This window comes from Typha angustifolia, chromosome 9, assembly GCF_048772165.1.
Source record: "Typha angustifolia cultivar Huaian chromosome 9, ASM4877216v1, whole genome shotgun sequence".
NCBI lineage: Eukaryota > Viridiplantae > Streptophyta > Magnoliopsida > Poales > Typhaceae > Typha > Typha angustifolia.
In genome coordinates, this window is record NC_133247.1 from 3,067,622 (window position 1) to 3,086,120 (window position 18,499).

At 39.0% G+C, this 18,499-nt stretch overlaps 5 protein-coding genes across 7 annotated transcripts; 3 read left to right on the plus strand and 2 right to left on the minus strand.

Moving 5' to 3' along the window:
- Positions 1–139: 139 nt before the first annotated feature.
- Positions 140–3,036, minus strand: LOC140766700 (pentatricopeptide repeat-containing protein At3g53170). Of its 3 annotated transcripts, none has more exons than XM_073106254.1 (4): positions 2,618–3,036; positions 1,100–2,197; positions 748–901; positions 140–253 (listed from the first exon to the last, which is right to left on the minus strand). In XM_073106254.1, exons 1-3 carry the CDS (start codon positions 2,951–2,953, stop codon positions 887–889), a joined length of 1,449 nt encoding a protein of 482 aa, XP_072962355.1. In that variant the 5' UTR covers positions 2,954–3,036; the 3' UTR covers positions 140–253; positions 748–886. The 3 variants fall into 3 exon arrangements, with proteins under 3 accessions (XP_072962355.1, XP_072962354.1, XP_072962356.1); XM_073106253.1 differs by having other exon boundaries at positions 140–270; XM_073106255.1 differs by having other exon boundaries at positions 140–270; positions 748–958.
- A 1,614-nt stretch (positions 3,037–4,650) lies between these two features.
- On the plus strand, positions 4,651–8,300 carry LOC140767557 (probable serine/threonine-protein kinase WNK4). The gene is made up of 7 exons (XM_073107517.1): positions 4,651–5,278; positions 5,409–5,446; positions 5,576–5,803; positions 5,879–6,099; positions 6,527–6,684; positions 6,779–7,172; positions 7,247–8,300. The coding sequence occupies exons 1-7, from the start codon at positions 5,171–5,173 to the stop codon at positions 8,020–8,022; spliced, it is 1,923 nt and encodes a 640-aa protein (XP_072963618.1). The 5' UTR covers positions 4,651–5,170; the 3' UTR covers positions 8,023–8,300.
- Positions 8,301–8,671: 371 nt separating this feature from the next.
- Positions 8,672–13,928, plus strand: LOC140767556 (probable N(6)-adenosine-methyltransferase MT-A70-like). The gene is made up of 7 exons (XM_073107516.1): positions 8,672–9,945; positions 10,330–10,428; positions 10,977–11,060; positions 11,141–11,496; positions 12,373–12,589; positions 13,004–13,083; positions 13,406–13,928. Exons 1-7 carry the CDS (start codon positions 8,752–8,754, stop codon positions 13,683–13,685), a joined length of 2,310 nt encoding a protein of 769 aa, XP_072963617.1. The 5' UTR covers positions 8,672–8,751; the 3' UTR covers positions 13,686–13,928.
- Positions 13,929–14,309: 381 nt separating this feature from the next.
- Positions 14,310–15,322, minus strand: LOC140767558 (early nodulin-like protein 8). The gene is made up of 2 exons (XM_073107518.1): positions 14,930–15,322; positions 14,310–14,835 (listed from the first exon to the last, which is right to left on the minus strand). Exons 1-2 carry the CDS (start codon positions 15,099–15,101, stop codon positions 14,444–14,446), a joined length of 564 nt encoding a protein of 187 aa, XP_072963619.1. The 5' UTR covers positions 15,102–15,322; the 3' UTR covers positions 14,310–14,443.
- Positions 15,323–17,102: 1,780 nt separating this feature from the next.
- On the plus strand, positions 17,103–18,066 carry LOC140766993 (mitochondrial import inner membrane translocase subunit TIM23-1-like). The gene has a single exon (XM_073106724.1). The coding sequence runs from the start codon at positions 17,286–17,288 to the stop codon at positions 17,856–17,858; it is 573 nt and encodes a 190-aa protein (XP_072962825.1). The 5' UTR covers positions 17,103–17,285; the 3' UTR covers positions 17,859–18,066.
- Positions 18,067–18,499: the final 433 nt, after the last annotated feature.

Consider the following 18,499-nt stretch of genomic DNA (forward strand, 5'->3'; position numbering starts at 1 on the left):
GGCTAACGATTTGCATAGGATGTAGTCACAATTATTTTTCAGTGATAAACATCCAGAACAGAGTATGCCCTTCAGGATAACAGGACCATATGAGATTCATAGTTATAATTAATAAAATAAATAAAAATAATGCAGCTACCTGTGAATCAGGAACCGTAAAGTTGATTTCCACTCTATGAAAAATTGTGTTTTTCAGAAGATTCTCTATAAGATTTCTCCAATTTGCAAAGAGGGTTAATTTAATTCTCCATGCCTGCAGCAATTCAGCTCCTGATTCAGAAGAGAATCTTTCAGAAAGAATTCAGAAGAATGCCTCAATAATTAAAAAAACAATATTAAAAAATCATAATTCATAACCATTTAACTCCACTTTATGAACTCTTTTAGCTATTCTATTCTTCGTAAGTCAAAGTATAAGCCCCTGCTCTTGATATGCCAAAGTTTCCAAGAACTACGAAAAAGTTGCACTAGCATGCCTGATATCTCAGGCCAACATTAACATCTCTTTAGTCTAAGATATCAGCTTAACACTACACTTCAAGAAACAAAAGGAATCGAGAAATAAAGCAACAGTGTAACAGGCATTGAGAAATGCTCAATGGCACTAATTTATACGTGACTAGTGGATTCTCTTTCTTTCGGTATATCCGGAAAACAAACAATAGAGAAGACAAAACAAAATACAAGCTGAGCATGCCAACCAGGAAAAAAAATGAATGACAGGCAAATGGTAGATGAAGAAGTAACCTTTACAGGATGTGGAAAGCCATCTTAGAATCACTATGCTTGTCCTGGTGTTGATAGACATAGGAGTCCGATGAGTTTGATTCAAACAATGACTTGCTCCAGTGCTCCTTGTGACCATAATATGTTTACATATCAATTCCTAACAATCTGGTGCCTATATCCCAATAGAGTTCCATGAGAGCAAGCCAAGGATCCACATGAATCATGGAAGCTAATAAAATTAGAAAAATATAATAAAATCAAGCATTGGAAAAAAAAAGCATGCTTAATTTAGAAGATCTTCAGCAGGTAATGTGCAACACCAGAACCCAATTGGAACAGAGATTCAGTATAAAGATAAGTAGATAACTACCAGCAACTTGTTTCCAGTTCTAGGCATCTCAGTCTCCAACAACTGAGCAGCTTCATCCATTCCTTGAGCATTGTATGCTTGAATCATTGTAGCGAATGTGATGTCATCAGGTTTACATTTCTTTTCCTTCATAAGCAAGAACATTTCTTCCATTATTTTCACCTCTCCAGCCTGACCATAAGCACTGATTACACAATTGAAAAAAGGTGTATCCAGAATAACATCAGTATTCTCTGTCTGCCTAATAATTGCAGGAACCTTTTCAAGAAACCCAGCTTTACTGTATCCACTGACTAGTGAGCAGTAAGTGATCGAATTAGGCTTAACCCCCTGAATTTTCATTAATCGGAAATAGTACTCCATCTTCTCGATATTTCCAGCTTTTCCAAAGCATTCAATTATGACATTGAACGTTACTACAGTGGGAGATATGAAGTGTTTCTTCATAAATTGCATAACGGACCTTATCTTCTCATACATGCCAGCTTTACCATAAGACTTGATCAAGATATTGAAAGTTTGGACGTCGGCCTCAATACCCATTAGCTGAAAGTCATTATACCATCTTTCCATTTCATATGTTCTTCCATAATTTCCATAAGCTGAGATGATAGAGTTCATAGTATATACATCGGGCAGGTATTTTCCACTTTCAAGCATATCAGATAGGGAATTCTCCATTTCTTCAAACATCCCAGCTTTTCCGTATCCATCTATTATTGTATTGTAAGTAACAACATTGCATTCTAAGCCCAAGTAAGACATTTCAGTAATCAGTGTGGGTATCTGATCAAAGCGGCGCAGTTTGCTGCAGCAGTTAATAAGTATTGTATAAGTGTATACATCTGGTTTGCAGTCAGAAATAGTCTTCATTTCAGCAATTGTACAAAGTGCCTCGTCTAAGAGACCACTAAGACCATATGCACCTATCAGTGATGTGTAAACATCCAAGGTTGGTTTATGCCCTTCTGAAAGCATGACTCTGAAGAGTGCACAGGCATGTTCCGGCTGCCTGCACTTTCCAAGCATTGTCAACAACTTTGCATAAGTTTGAGATTTTGGTCGATACCAATTCTGCTTCCGGAGCAACCCAAAGATCTATACGTTAAGGAAGCCTAAATCAGACATATCATAGTAAATTTACTGAAAGACAAAATTAATACATCAAAATCTAGAAAGGTCCCTCTACTTCGAAGAGAAAAAGGGAAGATAGGGCCAACTTTATTTAGAAAGATAAGAAAAGATCAGCAACTCGACTTGAAAGTTTCACACTACGATATGCCTCGTGTTTGAATTTATCATATGACAGAGAAAAATACTCCCATGATGACAACAAAACAGATAAATCATTCATTTATTCCAACCGATCCTTAGAATTCCGAAGCAAGTAACTCGAATTATCAGTGCTGCAATAGAAAGAAATGTTGGGGACCCAATAGAAAGACTCACACTAGACTCAGAAAGGAACGATTTTTTTCCATTAAAAACGGAACCAATCAATAAGAGAAATTTGCTAACCTCGAGAGCAGATTCCCATCTGTTATTCGAGATGGCAACGTCGAGCGCCTCGAGAACTGCCCTGGGCCAGAGGCGAGTGGACTTAGCGGAGCCAACCGCCTTCCGCTCCACGCCTATGACGGCAGCCTCCGTCCTCAGAATCCGTGAGAGCTCCCGTTTCGGATCCTTATGGAGATTTCCCTCCGAGGTGGATCTCCTTTTCCTAGCCAGTACCAAGTAAAGATGTCGCCTTTTTTCTCCTCCTCTCCTCGATATGAACAAATTATAGGTGGGCAAGCCGGAGGGGAAGGATAGTAAACGGAGGTGAGAGGAATCGACGACGACGCCAAGCTGCATTGCGCTCTAAGAGCCGATGGAGAGGAAAGAGATAAAAGTGGGACGATAGCGGGCGCGGGTGCGGCCGAGGATAAGATGGTCGAGTGACTCGAGTCTGATAACAGCGACTACAGAGCTGCGATTAAAACGGATTTAGATACGGATCGGATCGTGGAAGGTGAATAAGGTTGCGGATAGTAAACGAATATCCACATTGGTTATAGGGAAATCTATCTCAACTAAAAATACACCGTTCCACGAGGGAAGACACCTTCCTCCTCTCATGTAATGTAAGCCATCCTCCCTCTTTTTAAATCTCTCATTCATTTTTCCTTTTTCCTTTCCATGCTTACCCGTGCCTTAAGATTGGCGTCCGATAAGATTTAGTTGGGACTCCTTTCTTCGTATAAGAAGCTTGAGCACTGTCCTTCTCGTTGGTTTTAACCTAAAAGAGGCTCAACCTAGGAGATGTAGAGTTTTCCTTTTTGTCCTCCTCTTTGCTGTTTTGTGAACTTCTGAATTTGTTATCGTTGTCTTTCTCTAACATGCTTCCATTTTGCTGTTTATTTAGGTTATTATCTCTTCTTTTTGTATTAATGGATTATAAGTAGTATTTATCAGTGTTCACGTCAATGATTCTCATTGTAACTTCACTTTGGAGCTCCATTAAGCTATCTCTGTCTAGGCCATTTAAATCCATGTCACTATTTTTGTCAATATGGGTATCATGCTTACAATCATTTAATTATTATTAAAAAAAAGTTACTCAACTACAAGCATTTCCCCTCAAAAAATAAAATAAAAAAACAGAATTATTTAGAACTATATCAACATTTGCCTTGTTTTAGCCCCATCTAATTCTAATTAAGATATTTGAACTCAACCCCGTACTCTAATTAACCTAAGTCCATAAAAAATCTCACCTCGGTTAAAACTGAAATTTGCAATTTAATCAAGTACATGAGTTTGACACCAAGTCCGACTTGGCCGGCTATTAGCCTATTACACCTTTCCCTTCCAAGAATTAGCTTTCTTTTTTTTCAAATATATATATATATATATATATATATATATATATATATATAGTACGAGATTGACTTAATACCATCCACACGACCGCCGATCTTTTCTGAAAAAAACCATGAAAACACCAATCATACCAATCGGGCCATATGATCTGGCACCTGATTTGCTAAACATTAGTAGTTGAGTAATTTTAGTCTCACCCATTCTTATAACGAATTTTAGAAACCTCTGCCATTTTGGATTTCTTTTTTTCGGTTTCAAACCTTACCTTATCATTTGTCTTAAATATATATATATATATATTTTCTATAACAAAAAGTTCAACTAATATCCCATTTTTATACACTATCATCACAATAATTAAGTAATCATATGTTTGAAATTATCAAATATCATCATTGAAAGGACAGTTTAAATATTTTATTTTGAAAGAAGTAAAACTTTAAAGGAGTCTCAATTAATTCCATGTTGTTGGAATTTGAACTCTAAAACTATCACATTGATTATTGACATAAAAATAATTAAAAATAAAAATTAATATGGAAATTATATGTTTACGAGAGTAAAATTTAGAATAAACTCACAATATATGGGATTTTCTGCGAAGTCCCTAGAAATAAGGTCAATTAGCGTAATACATAATTAACCACCTTTGCTAAAAGAAAGCAAATAAAACCAGAAGAAAACCGGAAAATAGCCAGCCCCCACCACCGAACACTTGTTCGATCGCTCCACCTTTTCCTCTCTGCTCACCAATCTCTCTTCTTTTTCCATCAAAATTTTAGGATTTTGGTCTTGGCCCAATTCCTGTACATAGGATCCATCCGTATTGCCACATCTCTTCTCCTCCATACTAGTAATGGTGCTCTCGCTTCTATCTTCCTAGGGCACGGGTTCTCCCACCAAATAGGAAGAGAGGACCATGGCGGTTTCCTACAATTCGGATTCGGGTCCAGAATGAGGGGTCGGAGTCGTGCGATCGGGAACGGGGTTATGGCTCTGGGATCCTCGGAGGTTATCGGATGTCGGATCCGCTTGCGATCGGCGTCCGATCCCTTCTCCGCCGCCTCGGAATCGTTCTCTGAGAGACGCATCGAGATTTCGATTAAGCTCGAAGTCGCGCACTCTCGGAGATAACATTTTCTTTTTCTCCTCTCTCGGCTTCGATTCGACGCAGCGCGGTTTAATTTTTTAAATTTGTGTTCTTGGTAAATGGATTCAGTTTTAAATGGGTTTATAAGAGAAGGCAGTAATAAAAGTAGCGTTGGCTCGCCGGATGCGGATTACGTAGAAGTTGATCCCACTGGGCGCTATATTCGTGTACGTTTTATTTGCTTTATTGGTGGTAATTTAATCAAGCATGGTGAAATTAGAATGTACGCTAATTTGTTGTAAAATATTTTCTTATAGCTAATTGTTGACTTTTTCCCACCCTTAATTTAATGTGCAGTATGGCGAGGTCTTGGGAAGGGGAGCATTCAAGACAGTGTATGTTTAAATACCCTTTGTGTTGTTTTTCCAATTGTCCTGTAGCAGTTGTTTCTGTTGGATTTTATTTTGAGATAATATTCTGATCCCCTTGGAATCTGCATCTTAAACTTTTTGTGCTTAATATAGTTATAAGGCTTTCGACGAGGTTGATGGAATTGAGGTTGCATGGAACCAAGTTAGGATAGATGAGGTACTGCAGTCTCCAGATAACCTTGAAAGGTTGTACTCCGAAGTCCACTTGTTGAAGTCTCTCAATCATGATAATATAATCAAGTTTTACAACTCATGGGTTGATGATAAGAAGAAAACAATTAATATCATCACAGAGCTATTCACTTCGGGAAGCCTAAGACAGTAAGTTATCGAATTGCATTGCGTTTATCTTGCATTGGAATATGCTAAATTTACCTTTGCTCTACAAAACTGTAGGTACCGTAGAAGACATAGATGTGTTGACATGAAAGCAATAAAGAATTGGGCAAGACAAATCCTTCGAGGTCTGGAGTACCTACATGGTCACAAGCCTCCGATTCTTCATAGAGATTTGAAATGTGATAATATATTTGTTAATGGGAACCATGGAGAGGTTAAAATTGGAGATCTTGGGCTAGCTATAGTGATGCAGCAACCGACAGCTCGAAGCGTTATTGGTAATTCCTTTTTATGTTATCCTCTTGTCTTAAGTTTTATTGAAGAACACCTCTCTTTATTGCTTTTTCTTTTGAGATAGCGAAGTATATTTTACTCTGCAACATGTTAGATCATGTTCAATAGAAGTCGTAGGTTGAATTGACATTGGTTATCTCTCAGTTTTCATTTGCTGATATCTTTTGACTTTCTCCAAAGTAAGTTGAGTATTTGTAATATAAAAGTGCATCAACAAACAACTTAATGGAGGTATCAGCTAATGTTGTTGCTATTCCATTTTTATTGTATTGTCTTCTTCTTTTTATCATGTTCTTGTCTCTTGAAATTTCTTTTTACACTTTGTGATAGTATTCATAAAATGTTTATTCATTGTTTATATTATTTAAGTAATATGAAGCTAGATCCTTTCACAAGTTTAAATGTCTTTAGGCACCCCTGAATTTATGGCCCCTGAGCTTTACGAGGAGGAATACAATGAATTAGTTGATATATATTCTTTTGGGATGTGTATGTTGGAGATGGTTACTCTTGAATATCCTTACAGTGAATGCAAAAATCCAGCTCAAATTTTTAAGAAAGTAACTTCGGTAAGCTTATTGGCTTTTTAATACATAGTTACCAATTAAAAAAATTCTACTCTTGTTTTTTCATTAATCTAGATCTCTTGTGATTGTTCATTAGGGAATAAAGCCTGCTGCACTCGCTAAAGTAACAAATACTGAAGTGAAACAATTTATTGAAAAGTGTTTGGTCTCTGCTTCTGAGAGATTGCCTGCCAAGGAGCTTTTGAAAGATCCATTTCTTCAATCAAGCAATACAAAGCAGTTTATTGTCGACAGTATCCAATCACCCATTTCTACACAAAAAATGGACAATATTTCTGTTGAATCTGTATCTATGGACATAGACTCTGATCACAAGGCCATTCCAGTTATCACAAACACAATGAGCAATAATGTTACTCAACCACCAGTATTGGAGTTTAGACGAGTCAACAGAAATAATGAGTTTAGGCTGAAAGGAGAGGACAATGGCAACTCAATATCATTCGATTTGCGTATTATTAATTCATCTGGTAGGTAACAAAAATATATTTAATGACAAGTCATCACTTTCTTATGGTTCATTCATATTTTAATTTATTTGCAGGTCAGGCAAAGAACATTCATTTTACTTTCTACTTGACTTCTGATACTGCATTATCTGTCGCTAATGAAATGGTGGAACATCAAGAATTATCAGAATATGATGCTGTTTTTATAGCTAAGTTTATAGACTTTATCATAATGAAGTTTGTATCTGATTGGAAACCTTCAACTGATCATTCTTCTGATGAGACAATGAGTGCACAAAGAGAGTGTTTGATGCATGAAACGTGCTGTGAAGCAATGTATGAACAATCTATTTTCTTGGGACCAGATATGGCAAGCTCAAGTACTGATCCTATTCTAGCAGATGAAGATATCACATATCAAAGGACATTTGAAATGACATCAAATTCTTATTATGGTTCTATTTCTAGCACTGATGGGGACAAAGGGTCTCAAGGATCAGCCATATCCGTGCAATTGCCTGACAGTTATAAAAGCATAAGTGGATATGGGACTGATGTTGACTCTGGGATTTTGGAGTACGATGGATGTAAGGAAGGAACTAGTAATGTGGGAGACAATATTTCTGTGAATTGTTATCCGAAAAACTTAAATGTGCCTATTGTATATAAAGGTGAGCCTTCTAATAGTTCAAAGATGCTGAGTGGTCCTTCATCAATGTCCCTGATTGAAAAAGATGAAGAAGAACTCAGGAAGGAGCTTGAATTGATTGAATCTCAGTATAAAAGCCGATTTGATGAGCTGTTGAAGATGCGGGATGAAGCCTTGGATGGTGCACGAAAGAAGTGGCTATTGAGGAAGAGAGATATTTAGTTGTATCTCCCTCATCTTCACTGATGATTTGGGAAAAGTTTGCTAGTAATAATATTTGGTAACGATTACTAGTATACAAGTTGATTGTTTCTGCAAGCAATATGCGTTCTTCTTTTATTAGTTTGATTCCGGAGAATATAATTTTGGTTTAGCTCGTCATATGTGTATAGTACTTTCTCGTTTCATATTGTAATTATAAGTACAGAGTGAGTGTGATGGCATGCTGGGGTATTTGTTTGGTCAATTAAAAGGATACGCTTTTGGTGGGATCTTCGTTACATGGTTGTCTTGATTCCAATGTAAGATGCTTATAGTTGTGAAGATATTTTATTCTCCCTCTCAATGTATTTATCACCTAAAACTTTCCAATGTAAGACGTAGTTGTGAAGATATATTTTATTCTTTGTTATAGGTAACCGTTGAGGGTTGAACTTGTTTACAGTAAGCCAAAGTTTGATCATCAATAGTATGCTCAAAATTGATGGTTAAAATTCAACTGCACAAAAGGTCAATTGGGTGGTAAAAAAATAAGACAAACCGTGACTAAAAAGTTAACATGATTTTTTACTACAAAATCAATTGTAACTTTGAGAGGTAACATATTTATCAGTTTAATTTAATATATATATATATATATAACAAAATATAACTAGCAGAAAGACGTCGACGCAAAACGAACCCTAACGAGGGGTATTTGATCACGTGCTTCTTCTCCGGCGGAGTCACATCATGGAGCCCCAAGACGTCGTAGCTGGCGGCGGCGGCGGCAGCGGGGGAGACGACCTCACCACAGTGAAGGATCTCCGCCGCCAGCTCGAGGATGCCGTCGAATCCCGCCGCCAAACCCAGCTCGACCTCATCTCCTCCCTCCACTCCCTCCTCCCAGACTTTGTCTCCTCCCTCGATCTCTCCCTCCGCCTCATCTCCGCCTTCAACCACCGCCCCTTCTCCCCTACCCCTGTCCCTACCCCTACCCCTACCCCTAACCACAAAACGAGCCATAACCATAACCACAAACCCTTCGCCCGCCCCTTTGTTGATTCCAATGCCTCCCTCCCCCGCACGCGCCCGAAGCTCTCCCCCGACCCCCGCCGCGGCGATCGCCCCTCCGCCGATCTCTCCGGCGCCGTCGACCGCCTCTCCGTCGTCCGCACCATGGTCGCCGTCTGCCTCCTCGAGCTCGTGCCCTTCTCCGAGATTGACTCTAAGGCCTTGCTACGTCGCCTGGAGAGCGATCGGTCCTCGGCCACCCCTGCCGAGAGGGCGGCGCTCGTCGAGCTTGGTACGGAGATCGGAGCAGTTTCCGTTGTCGAGATGGCGCTGCGGCGGATCGCTGAGGAGAACGGCGGGGTGCAGCTTGAGGAGTTCGCCGTCGGGGGGAAGTCGATGCTGATGGTTTGGGGAATTGATCGGAGTAAGCTTCTCAAGGAGCTGCCGGAGACCTCTTCCTCGCATAATTCACAGCCGTCGGCTACTCTGGAACCCGGTACAGGTGATGGGAGTAACCAGGGTCAGGGTTCGGCGACTCCCGGAGCTGATAACAGTGGTATGATCATACCAAGGCCGACGCCTGAGATGTGGATGAATCCTCCGGAATCTCATCTTATGTCGCCCATGTTTGGCGGAGCAGGTGCCTCGCCAATGGTTGCGTCCAGAGGAGGCCCTAGGGTTATGAGCTTGATGGGTATGCCGAGGATGATGGGTGTTGCTCCGCTCCAACGGCCTTTTATGGGGCCAGGTGGACCTATGGGTGGCCTCAGCCCTGGACAATCTAAGCAAAAGTCGGAGGAGGAGGATTTGAAGGACCTTGAGCTATTACTAAATAAGAAGACTTTTAGGGAGATGCAGAAGTCGAAGACAGGGGAGGAGCTTTTGGATCTCATTCATAGGCCAACTGCGAAGGAGACTGCTGTTGCTGCAAAGGTTTGGAGATCTTGGTGCTTCTTTCTCTTTTCATCCTTGTTTATGGCATGTTTAGGCAACCACTTCTACAATTTCAGATGATAGGGGATTGCATAATCTTGTCTTCTTGTACCTTACCATCAAGAAGAGAGAAGAAATTCCGATGATTAAGTTAGTAATTTTTTTGGCATAATGATGCTAATGAAAGTATTATCGATAGATAATATCAAGTCCCCGGTTCTTTTCATTCTTGTTGCTTTCAGAGGGTAATGTAAGTTGCGCTTTAGAGAATTTGATGCTTTGAAGTTAAGGATCAGTGAACGCTTGACTAGTTTGAAGCTTCTCTATGTCGAGAACAGCTTTTTCTATTTCTGGTGTCTAACTTTGATTATCCATTTTTTACAGTTCAAGACCAAGGGCGGTTCCCAACTCAAGGAATATTGTTCCAATCTAACCAAAGAAGATTGCAGACGCCAATCTGGTTCCTTTGTTGCATGTGACAAGGTTAGTGTTTTATTCACTGATATATTGTCTTTTACCATGACAACATGAATAATTCCCTATTCTATATATAATTTATACCTTCATAACACAATAATTTCTTATGCCAATCTCATGGCATAACTTTTTTATGATAAGATTACTAATACAGCACATGAATAATTTGCTTATACTTCATATGCTACATTTTTTTTATTTCTTAACATGCTTAGCTTTTTGTTATTCATTGCTAAATTGTTCTTAGATCAATTTAGTGACTTTGATTTGGTGTCTTATGACTTATGGCATTCTCAAATACATGGAATTAAATGAAAAAGATTATTTAATTACCAGATGCTCGCAACAACTGCCTGCACATTAATGGTGAATTGTTATTTTGATCCTTAACAATGATTTTCTGTATTACTTTTGATTAATCAAAATGAGGTCAATTATACGCAATGTATTCTGTCCTTCATGAAATTAAGTTTGCCTCATTTCTTTTGTTTGGCACTTTATCTTCAGTACTGTTTTCTTGAAATGTTATTAAGCGATCACATGGTTGCAACCAGGTTCATTTTCGCCGAATCATTGCTCCACACACTGATACAAACTTAGGAGATTGTTCTTTTCTTGATACGTGTCGCCACACAAAGGTTAAACCATCATCTTCCCTTTTGCTTTTGTTTATTCCCATTTTATATATTGTGGCTGAGATCTGTTGTTCTGCTGGCAGACTTGCAAATATGTTCATTATGAACTTGACCAGACGCCAGATATATCTCCAATGATGTTGGGAGCTGCCAATCTTCCACCCCAAAAGGCATTGAAGTCCCAAAGGGCTGAATATTGTTCAGAAGTGGAACTCGGTGAACCTCAATGGATAAACTGTGATATTCGTAGTTTTAGAATGGACATCTTAGGGCAGTTTGGAGTTATCATGGCTGACCCTCCTTGGGACATTCACATGGAACTGCCATATGGTACAATGGCTGATGATGAGATGAGGAATCTTAATGTACCTGCTTTGCAGACTGATGGTCTGATTTTCCTTTGGGTCACTGGACGTGCAATGGAACTCGGGCGCGAGTGGTAAGTTCTCATTTCAGCTTAAAATTCTTGATAATTTGTTCGATGGTAACACCAGGAAGTTGAGAACAACCTTCTATGTGGTGATTGTCATGTTCTGTAGAGAAGAAGATCTGCTTATTAGGCATATCAGCTGGCAAATGCTTAGTTCTTTGTCATTAACTGCAGCCTGCCAGCTGTTCTGGGCAGTTTCTTGCTAATTCTATCTTAAAGTTTGAATCTGAAGATTAATCTGTTCAATTGGATCTGTTATGGAATCTTATTATCATTCTTTTTTTTTCTGATTTTGGGTTGAGATACTCTTGTTGACATCTGATTATGCCCTTTCTGAGGGAGGTTGGTTCATGCAGTAGTTGTGATAATTCTTTAGTATCAGCATTTGTCATTATACTTTTTGCTTTATGTCATTTAGCATTCAGTCAGTTTATGGTAGAGAATGCTCCAACTAGAGCAGTTTCAGACATTAGTTTTACGAACTTAGATGAGCACATTATAAATTTCATGGTCTTCATATATATATATATATATTCCATTCAAAGACTAAATGAGAAATTCAGAATTGTTGTTAAAACTTCAGATTGGAGCTCAGGGGAAGAAAACATTCTGGAAATATACTCTTCAAGTATAGGATCTAATCTATGTCGTCATTTTTGTGATTGTTCCATTGGATTAAATTGTAGTTAAGATCATGCTGCATGTTTTATCATACTTGATCTGCTGCACCTTTCTTATTCTCTGCTCGTTCTGCTAATATTCGAATACCAAATGTGTTCTATTGCAAGTATTTAATCAGATAATCTATGTTTATCATTTATCCAAGGACTTAGTTTTACTATGGGAATTGAATTGAACTGACATGGCTTTGCATGTGAGTATCAGTTTAGAGCTTTGGGGATATAAGCGGGTTGAGGAAATCATTTGGGTGAAAACCAATCAACTCCAGCGAATTATTAGAACAGGACGAACAGGTCATTGGCTTAATCACAGTAAAGAACATTGCCTTGTTGGATTAAAAGGGAATCCAGAGGTGAACAGGAATATTGATACAGATGTTATTGTTGCTGAAGTTCGCGAGACGAGCCGAAAACCTGATGAGGTAATCTGGTATCTTCTGTGGCTTCTACTTTACAGAAATGAGTATAAGGAATTATATTCAAAACTACAGAATTTTACCATGAATTGGAAATTTGACTGTTCAAAGACCACTCTTGCTTTTGGTTTGTAAGACGAATGGTTCAGAAAATTCTTGCATCTCCTTCCAGTGAACTTATTCTTTATCATAGCATTTTTCCTCTATCTTACTATTTGCCATGATGGGGAAGTTTTGGAAGCTTTAATGGATCCTGAGAATTTACAGATCAATCTTCTTTTACAGCAGGGATTTCCCACTTGGAAACAATGTCCAATAGAATAATACTTGTATAGAGATAGAGATTGCCTAACACTGTTTCCATCTTCAAGTGGAAAATTCAAGTTCTAGACCTCATGTTATTGCATGCTTTCATCACAGATGTATCCAATGCTGGAGAGGATAAGCCCAAGGACAAGGAAGTTAGAATTGTTTGCTCGAATGCATAATACACATGCCGGGTATGTATTAGTGGTCTAGTTCTTAATATTTGTTTTTTAGCTGGTGATGTATCCTGTTTATATTGTTAGAATTGAAGGGGTATTTCTGTTTCTATACTTAAACACAGTTTACAAGCCTCTTCTTATTATACTGTTCAATATACTCCATTTTATGGATTCTTCTTATATACCTCAATAACCAGCTTTTCCTGGTGAAGTGATGTGTATAAAATAATAATTCTCTTTCTAGTGTATCTTCTTATTTGCCAGTTCCAGTTTACATTAGTTTATTATGCTTTCTATTCAATGGCCTTGCAGTCTAATGGTTGATGGTTTTGTTCAGGTGGCTGTCGCTAGGGAATCAATTGAATGGAGTGAGACTAGTAGATGAAGGTTTGAGAGCTAGGTTTAAGGCTGGTTATCCAGATGTAGAGGTGCAGCCACCCTCACCTCCCAGAACAACCAGTGGTGTTGATGCAGATTCGACACAGCTGCGGAGTCCTTTTGTCGGGGCAGAGTCAAAGCAACAGACAGCCCAGTATATGGAATCATCTGTAGCTGGGGCTGCCAGTTACGAATCTGAAGGGAAGGCGATGACAACTGATGTTGAAACGGTTGCTTAACTGTATCCTGTAACGCCAGTTTTTCTTAAGATCATAGGATTGTTGTATTGTAAAGTCAGTGGTTGCTTGCAGGTGCTGCATTTTCAGCATCCTTTTTTCTAATCTAACCCGATTAGTCTCTCTTTTATTCTAGTATTTAGTCTTATGTGACAGTGAAGAGCTGAACCTTAGTTAAGGTTCTCTTCCTCTATCATTGGCACCAAGCTTTTGTAAAATTAGAAGCAATTATTATCTTCTTGTGAATTTGCAGCATTGTGATTTTATTTTTTTCTTTTAACCTAATCGAAGGTTGCATCAAAAATATGTAGTATGCTCTCACAGATCATACTACATAATTTTTTTTCTGCCTGAGAAGATAAACATATTGTCGCCGATAAAAATGTTTTAATTTCTTTTTCATCTTTTGTTTGCTTGCTTGCTTGTTTGTTTCGAGAGGAAGTCGGAAGTCGGAAGTGGGTTTCCTTTTGCCTGTATGTATTAATCCTCTGCATTTACCTCTCTTTTATTCCATTGCAAAATTTTATAACTTCACCAAAACGTGGTCCTCTTTTCCAATCTCTCTCTGACCGTTGTAAACACATCTACTTGATTTGTACTTTATAGTTTAATCCTTTTCTAGAAATATAACGAAAGTAGCATCTTTAGTAAATCATGAAGAAGTACATCAGACAGCCTTAGAAGATAAATGAACGAATACAACAAAAATTTGAACGCCAAGCTCTTATCAATCCATTCCCAAAACTAGAACACCAATCTCATCAGAGGGCACAAATGGTGAGCAACACCATTGCGATCACGGATCCACCGGCAGCGAAAGCCCCAAGCTTACCAGCCCCAGACTCCTGCGCCGCCGAAGGCCCGAACACAATCGGATACGTCGACGAGGACGGCGACGCCGCCGGCGAGCCGGGGGACCCCTCCGACGGCGGGAAGAAGGTCCCGTTGGCGTTGGGGACGTCGACGGCGAGCTTCTGGAGCTTCTCGCAATGACCGGAAACCCCACTGATGAAGTAGAACCGACCCGGAGTCGTGAGGTTGAAGACGGAGTTGCCGTCGTCCAATCTTAGTATCGGATCCAACGCGGCGCAGCTATTGTACTCCTTCTCCGATACCTGCACCACCGAGTCTTGACTCGGCGGGTAGAGGAACACTGCAAGAAAGAGAGAGAAAAGAAACGATTGTGAGATTCACCGACAGGAGGCGGCGGGATCTGAAGAAAAGAAAGAGAGTGGGAGCAAGCTTACGGAGGGAATCGCCGAGCCTGAAGTGGTGGGATTGAGACCAGACAGAGTAGAGGTTAGATTTGGAAGGAGGGGGAACGCCCCAGGCGTCGAGATCGCCGACCTTGTATTGGATGGCGGAGCAGCCATGGATGGCGACGAGGAAGAAGAAGAAGAGAGATGGGATGAAGTGCATTCTGAGCTCTCCTTTCTCTTCTGGCACTAGTGTGAAGTGTGAGGGAATGGGAAAGCAAGAAAGGGATCTTAGCCTTAGAATAAGGAGAATAAAGGGAGGTAGAAAAAAGATATGGGCGAGAGTGGGATGCTTTTGCTGATGAGTAGTAAATCGCCGAAAGAGAGACTTTTTAGATGATAAAATGTAGATTTATGTGAAATCTATCCCTTCTCCTGTGTGTTACTTTATTATGCTTCTTCAAACCAACCTGATAGCAGTAACAAAATGAATATGTAATAAAAAGCCTGATAAGATTATCATATATTCCTCCATATACTGTGAAGAGACACAGAATGAGAAGAAATGAGGATTAGTGATTTTTTATATCTTGATTAAGATTAAGAACCCTACCTGACTCTGAATCTAATCTGGCTCTTAAGTCTTAAACAATACAAAATTGGAAGTTGATGGTGATCTATATGCTATGCTGGGAGAGATGGAATTTGAAGTTTGGCTTCGTAATTTGTCATAAGAGTCCGGCTTGCAATGTTCCCTTCTTTCCAGATACAACATGTGGGACAGTTGGACAAGCACGTGGTTTAAGACAGAAGTAATAATAAAGGATTGATAAAAGTGGAAGAGACAAAAGAACGAGTCGTTTCCACTTTCTATACGCGGGCAAGCTACTAGTCACCATGGCTGGAATTTTCGAGTTTAAATTACTTTATATATATATATATATTTATGTTGATGCTTGTACTCGATTTTAATATATTTTTTGTAGTTTAAACTTAATAATTTTAGACCAAATTATAATTACTATATTTGCATGTAAATTAATGGTGTTTTATTGATGCCAATATTTTTTGCGATGAATAATAATAAGATAAGGCTCTATTTGCTTATATAAATAAGTATAAGTTTTATTTTAAAATAAATCTTTTTATATAATAACATGACTAAATAACAACTCATCTCAATATCCTCTCTTATTTGATATTTTTATATTTATTAATTATTATTTTATCATTGAAAAGACTTTATTTCATTAGTTGTGTTCCTCCTTTTCTTCTCATCCATATATTCAAAAAATATATTTTTATCATTTATGAAAAAATCTCTATTTTCTATATCACATTAAGTTATAATAATTATACAATTATACTAGTTTACAACTAAATACTACACTAGCCTAAACCAGTGTAAGTTTCCTATGCAATTATAATTAGCTAAATTAGCATATAAGTTATTCCACAATGAATAGAATAATTAAGTTATATCTCAGTTAACTATTGACTTACATTTATAATTTGATCTAAAATATAGAAAGATTAACTGCTTATGATTAAAGTTACATAGTGGTAGATTATAATTTTCCTTCTTTCCCAAAAAATTTGAAAAGAAAATAGAAGCGGTGTATGGTGGGTCCATATATCACTCGTTTACAACACAAGTTTGCAATCATAGATTCACGAGTATAAAATATATGATGAGGATCAGATCTAAGTCTACATACATTGTTTTCTAACTCGTAATTAAGCAAATCTGCCGGTTTACAACAAGATTATCTAGTAAATAGCAAAATTTTAAAAAAAATAGTCGAAAAGATATAAATGCCATGTTGTCTCCTTATTTTCATTTTCTAGAAGTGTCAGTATAATTAAGTCCAACCACTAACATAAATAATTGACATCCTATCTTCTAACAATGCGATTGAAAGAGTCAGCCCATTATAACCCGGTTCGATAGGCTAACTGTCTAGCTCACAATCTAATTAATTATGCGAAGGAAATAATATTTCCAGAACCCATACAACATAGGAGTTGTAGACCTGAACACTGAAACCGGATTCAAATTAATGATAGATAATAGTTGGAGGAGAGAAGATTCCTCTTTAGAGCGTAAAAAGAGAAGGAATATGACTTCCAGATTCCTTCAGAACAACCGAGCTCTACTCGGTGTATAATTTAAGTAAATATCGGAAAACGCAAGGGGCTAACCTAGAAAAGTCGGATACGCAATCTCCTCGAGAGAGGGGTCTCTTTGTAAAATTGCAACGAACCCTCGACCTAAAGAAAAAGCCCTTCCCCCGCCGCCTCCGTGTTCGCCTCTTTGCTTCGCTCCGGCTTTGTCGGGCGAATCCTTCTCCTCCACGAAACCCTAGCCCTAGGAATTATCGAAGGCCAAAGGAAGAAGAGAGATCTGATGGCGGATCCGAGAATCTTCGGCGGCGACGACGGCGATCGACGGCAAGAGCCTGGTCGTCGGCTGTACAACCCGTATCAAGACCTTCAGATCCCTTACCGAAACCTATACGACCTCCCCACCTCACCGGAGTTTCTCTTCCAGGAGGAGTCCGTCGCCCAGCGTAGGTCATGGGGGGAGAATCTCACCTACTACACCGGCGTAGGCTACCTCTCTGGGGCCGTCGCTGGCGCCGGACTCGGTCTCCACCGAGCGGTACGCGCTGCCGAGCCCGGGGATACCCTCAAGATTCGGATCAATCGCGTCCTCAACTCCTCCGGCCAGGACGGCCGACGAATCGGGAACAGATTGGGCGTGATCGGACTTCTCTATGCCGGTTTAGAGAGCGGGATGGTCGTCGTTAGGGATTCGGACGACTGGATCAATAGCGTCGCTGCAGGGCTCGGCACAGGTGCGCTCTTCAAGGCGGCGAATGGACCGAGGTCAGCGGCTGTAGCCGGTGCCATTGGTGGGTTGATGGTAGGGGCAGCCGTCGCGGGGAAGCAGGTTATTAAGAGATATGTGCCTATCTGAGGTTTTCGTTTGGATCAATTTCTCTTACCTTATTGTTTTTATGTTATTGAGGAGTTTAAAGTGCACTATATATATGTGATGCCTCAAATTTTGATCTTACATGTAATGGTGATGGCCTGAGGGTCGGAAATTTGTTTCTAATAAGCGTATAAGAAACAAACCTGATTGATATTGATATTTTTATGGGTAGGTATCTCTTATGTCTGGATCTGATGGTCAATGTTATCTCGCTTGTGTTCCTATTTTGTTGCAGTTCAAATTTCTTGCTTCCTAGCTGAATTTTTCTGTTGATGATTACATTCTCTGTTACAGGGTATGTCGTAAAATAGCAGAAGAGTTAATAGTTTGGGAATAGAGTTTATGCTAGCATCTTTATTTTCTATTGTATAAAGCTTAGTTAGTTGGATAATGAATTTTTTGATACATCCTTCCAAGAGACTGTTTTGTAGATGATCTATATGATGGACGGTTGTCTGTTGATGTTACATTTGGTGTAGTTTAGGAGATTATAGAATTAACACGTTGTAAGACTAGTGGGTTGTTGATTCAAAGGTATTCTGTTCTTATATATTTCTCTTAATGGAGCTAACTTGCTACTTGTGGAAGTAAGATTAGGTGTAGATTGATCAATTCATTGGTAG

Coding starts and splice junctions, on each gene's coding strand:
- LOC140766700 (XM_073106254.1), bottom strand. CDS start 2,953: ATGCAGCTTGGCGTCGTCGTCGATTCCTCTCACCTCCGTTTACTATCC. Junction 2,198..2,617: donor GATGGGAATCTGCTCTCGAG/GTTAGCAAATTT, acceptor CTTAACGTATAG/ATCTTTGGGTTGCTCCGGAA.
- LOC140767557 (XM_073107517.1), top strand. CDS start 5,171: ATGGATTCAGTTTTAAATGGGTTTATAAGAGAAGGCAGTAATAAAAGT. Junction 5,804..5,878: donor ACTTCGGGAAGCCTAAGACA/GTAAGTTATCGA, acceptor ACAAAACTGTAG/GTACCGTAGAAGACATAGAT. Junction 7,173..7,246: donor GCGTATTATTAATTCATCTG/GTAGGTAACAAA, acceptor ATTTATTTGCAG/GTCAGGCAAAGAACATTCAT.
- LOC140767556 (XM_073107516.1), top strand. CDS start 8,752: ATGGAGCCCCAAGACGTCGTAGCTGGCGGCGGCGGCGGCAGCGGGGGA. Junction 11,497..12,372: donor ATGGAACTCGGGCGCGAGTG/GTAAGTTCTCAT, acceptor TGTGAGTATCAG/TTTAGAGCTTTGGGGATATA. Junction 13,084..13,405: donor ATGCATAATACACATGCCGG/GTATGTATTAGT, acceptor GGTTTTGTTCAG/GTGGCTGTCGCTAGGGAATC.
- LOC140767558 (XM_073107518.1), bottom strand. CDS start 15,101: ATGCACTTCATCCCATCTCTCTTCTTCTTCTTCCTCGTCGCCATCCAT. Junction 14,836..14,929: donor CAGGCTCGGCGATTCCCTCC/GTAAGCTTGCTC, acceptor TCTTTCTTGCAG/TGTTCCTCTACCCGCCGAGT.
- LOC140766993 (XM_073106724.1), top strand. CDS start 17,286: ATGGCGGATCCGAGAATCTTCGGCGGCGACGACGGCGATCGACGGCAA.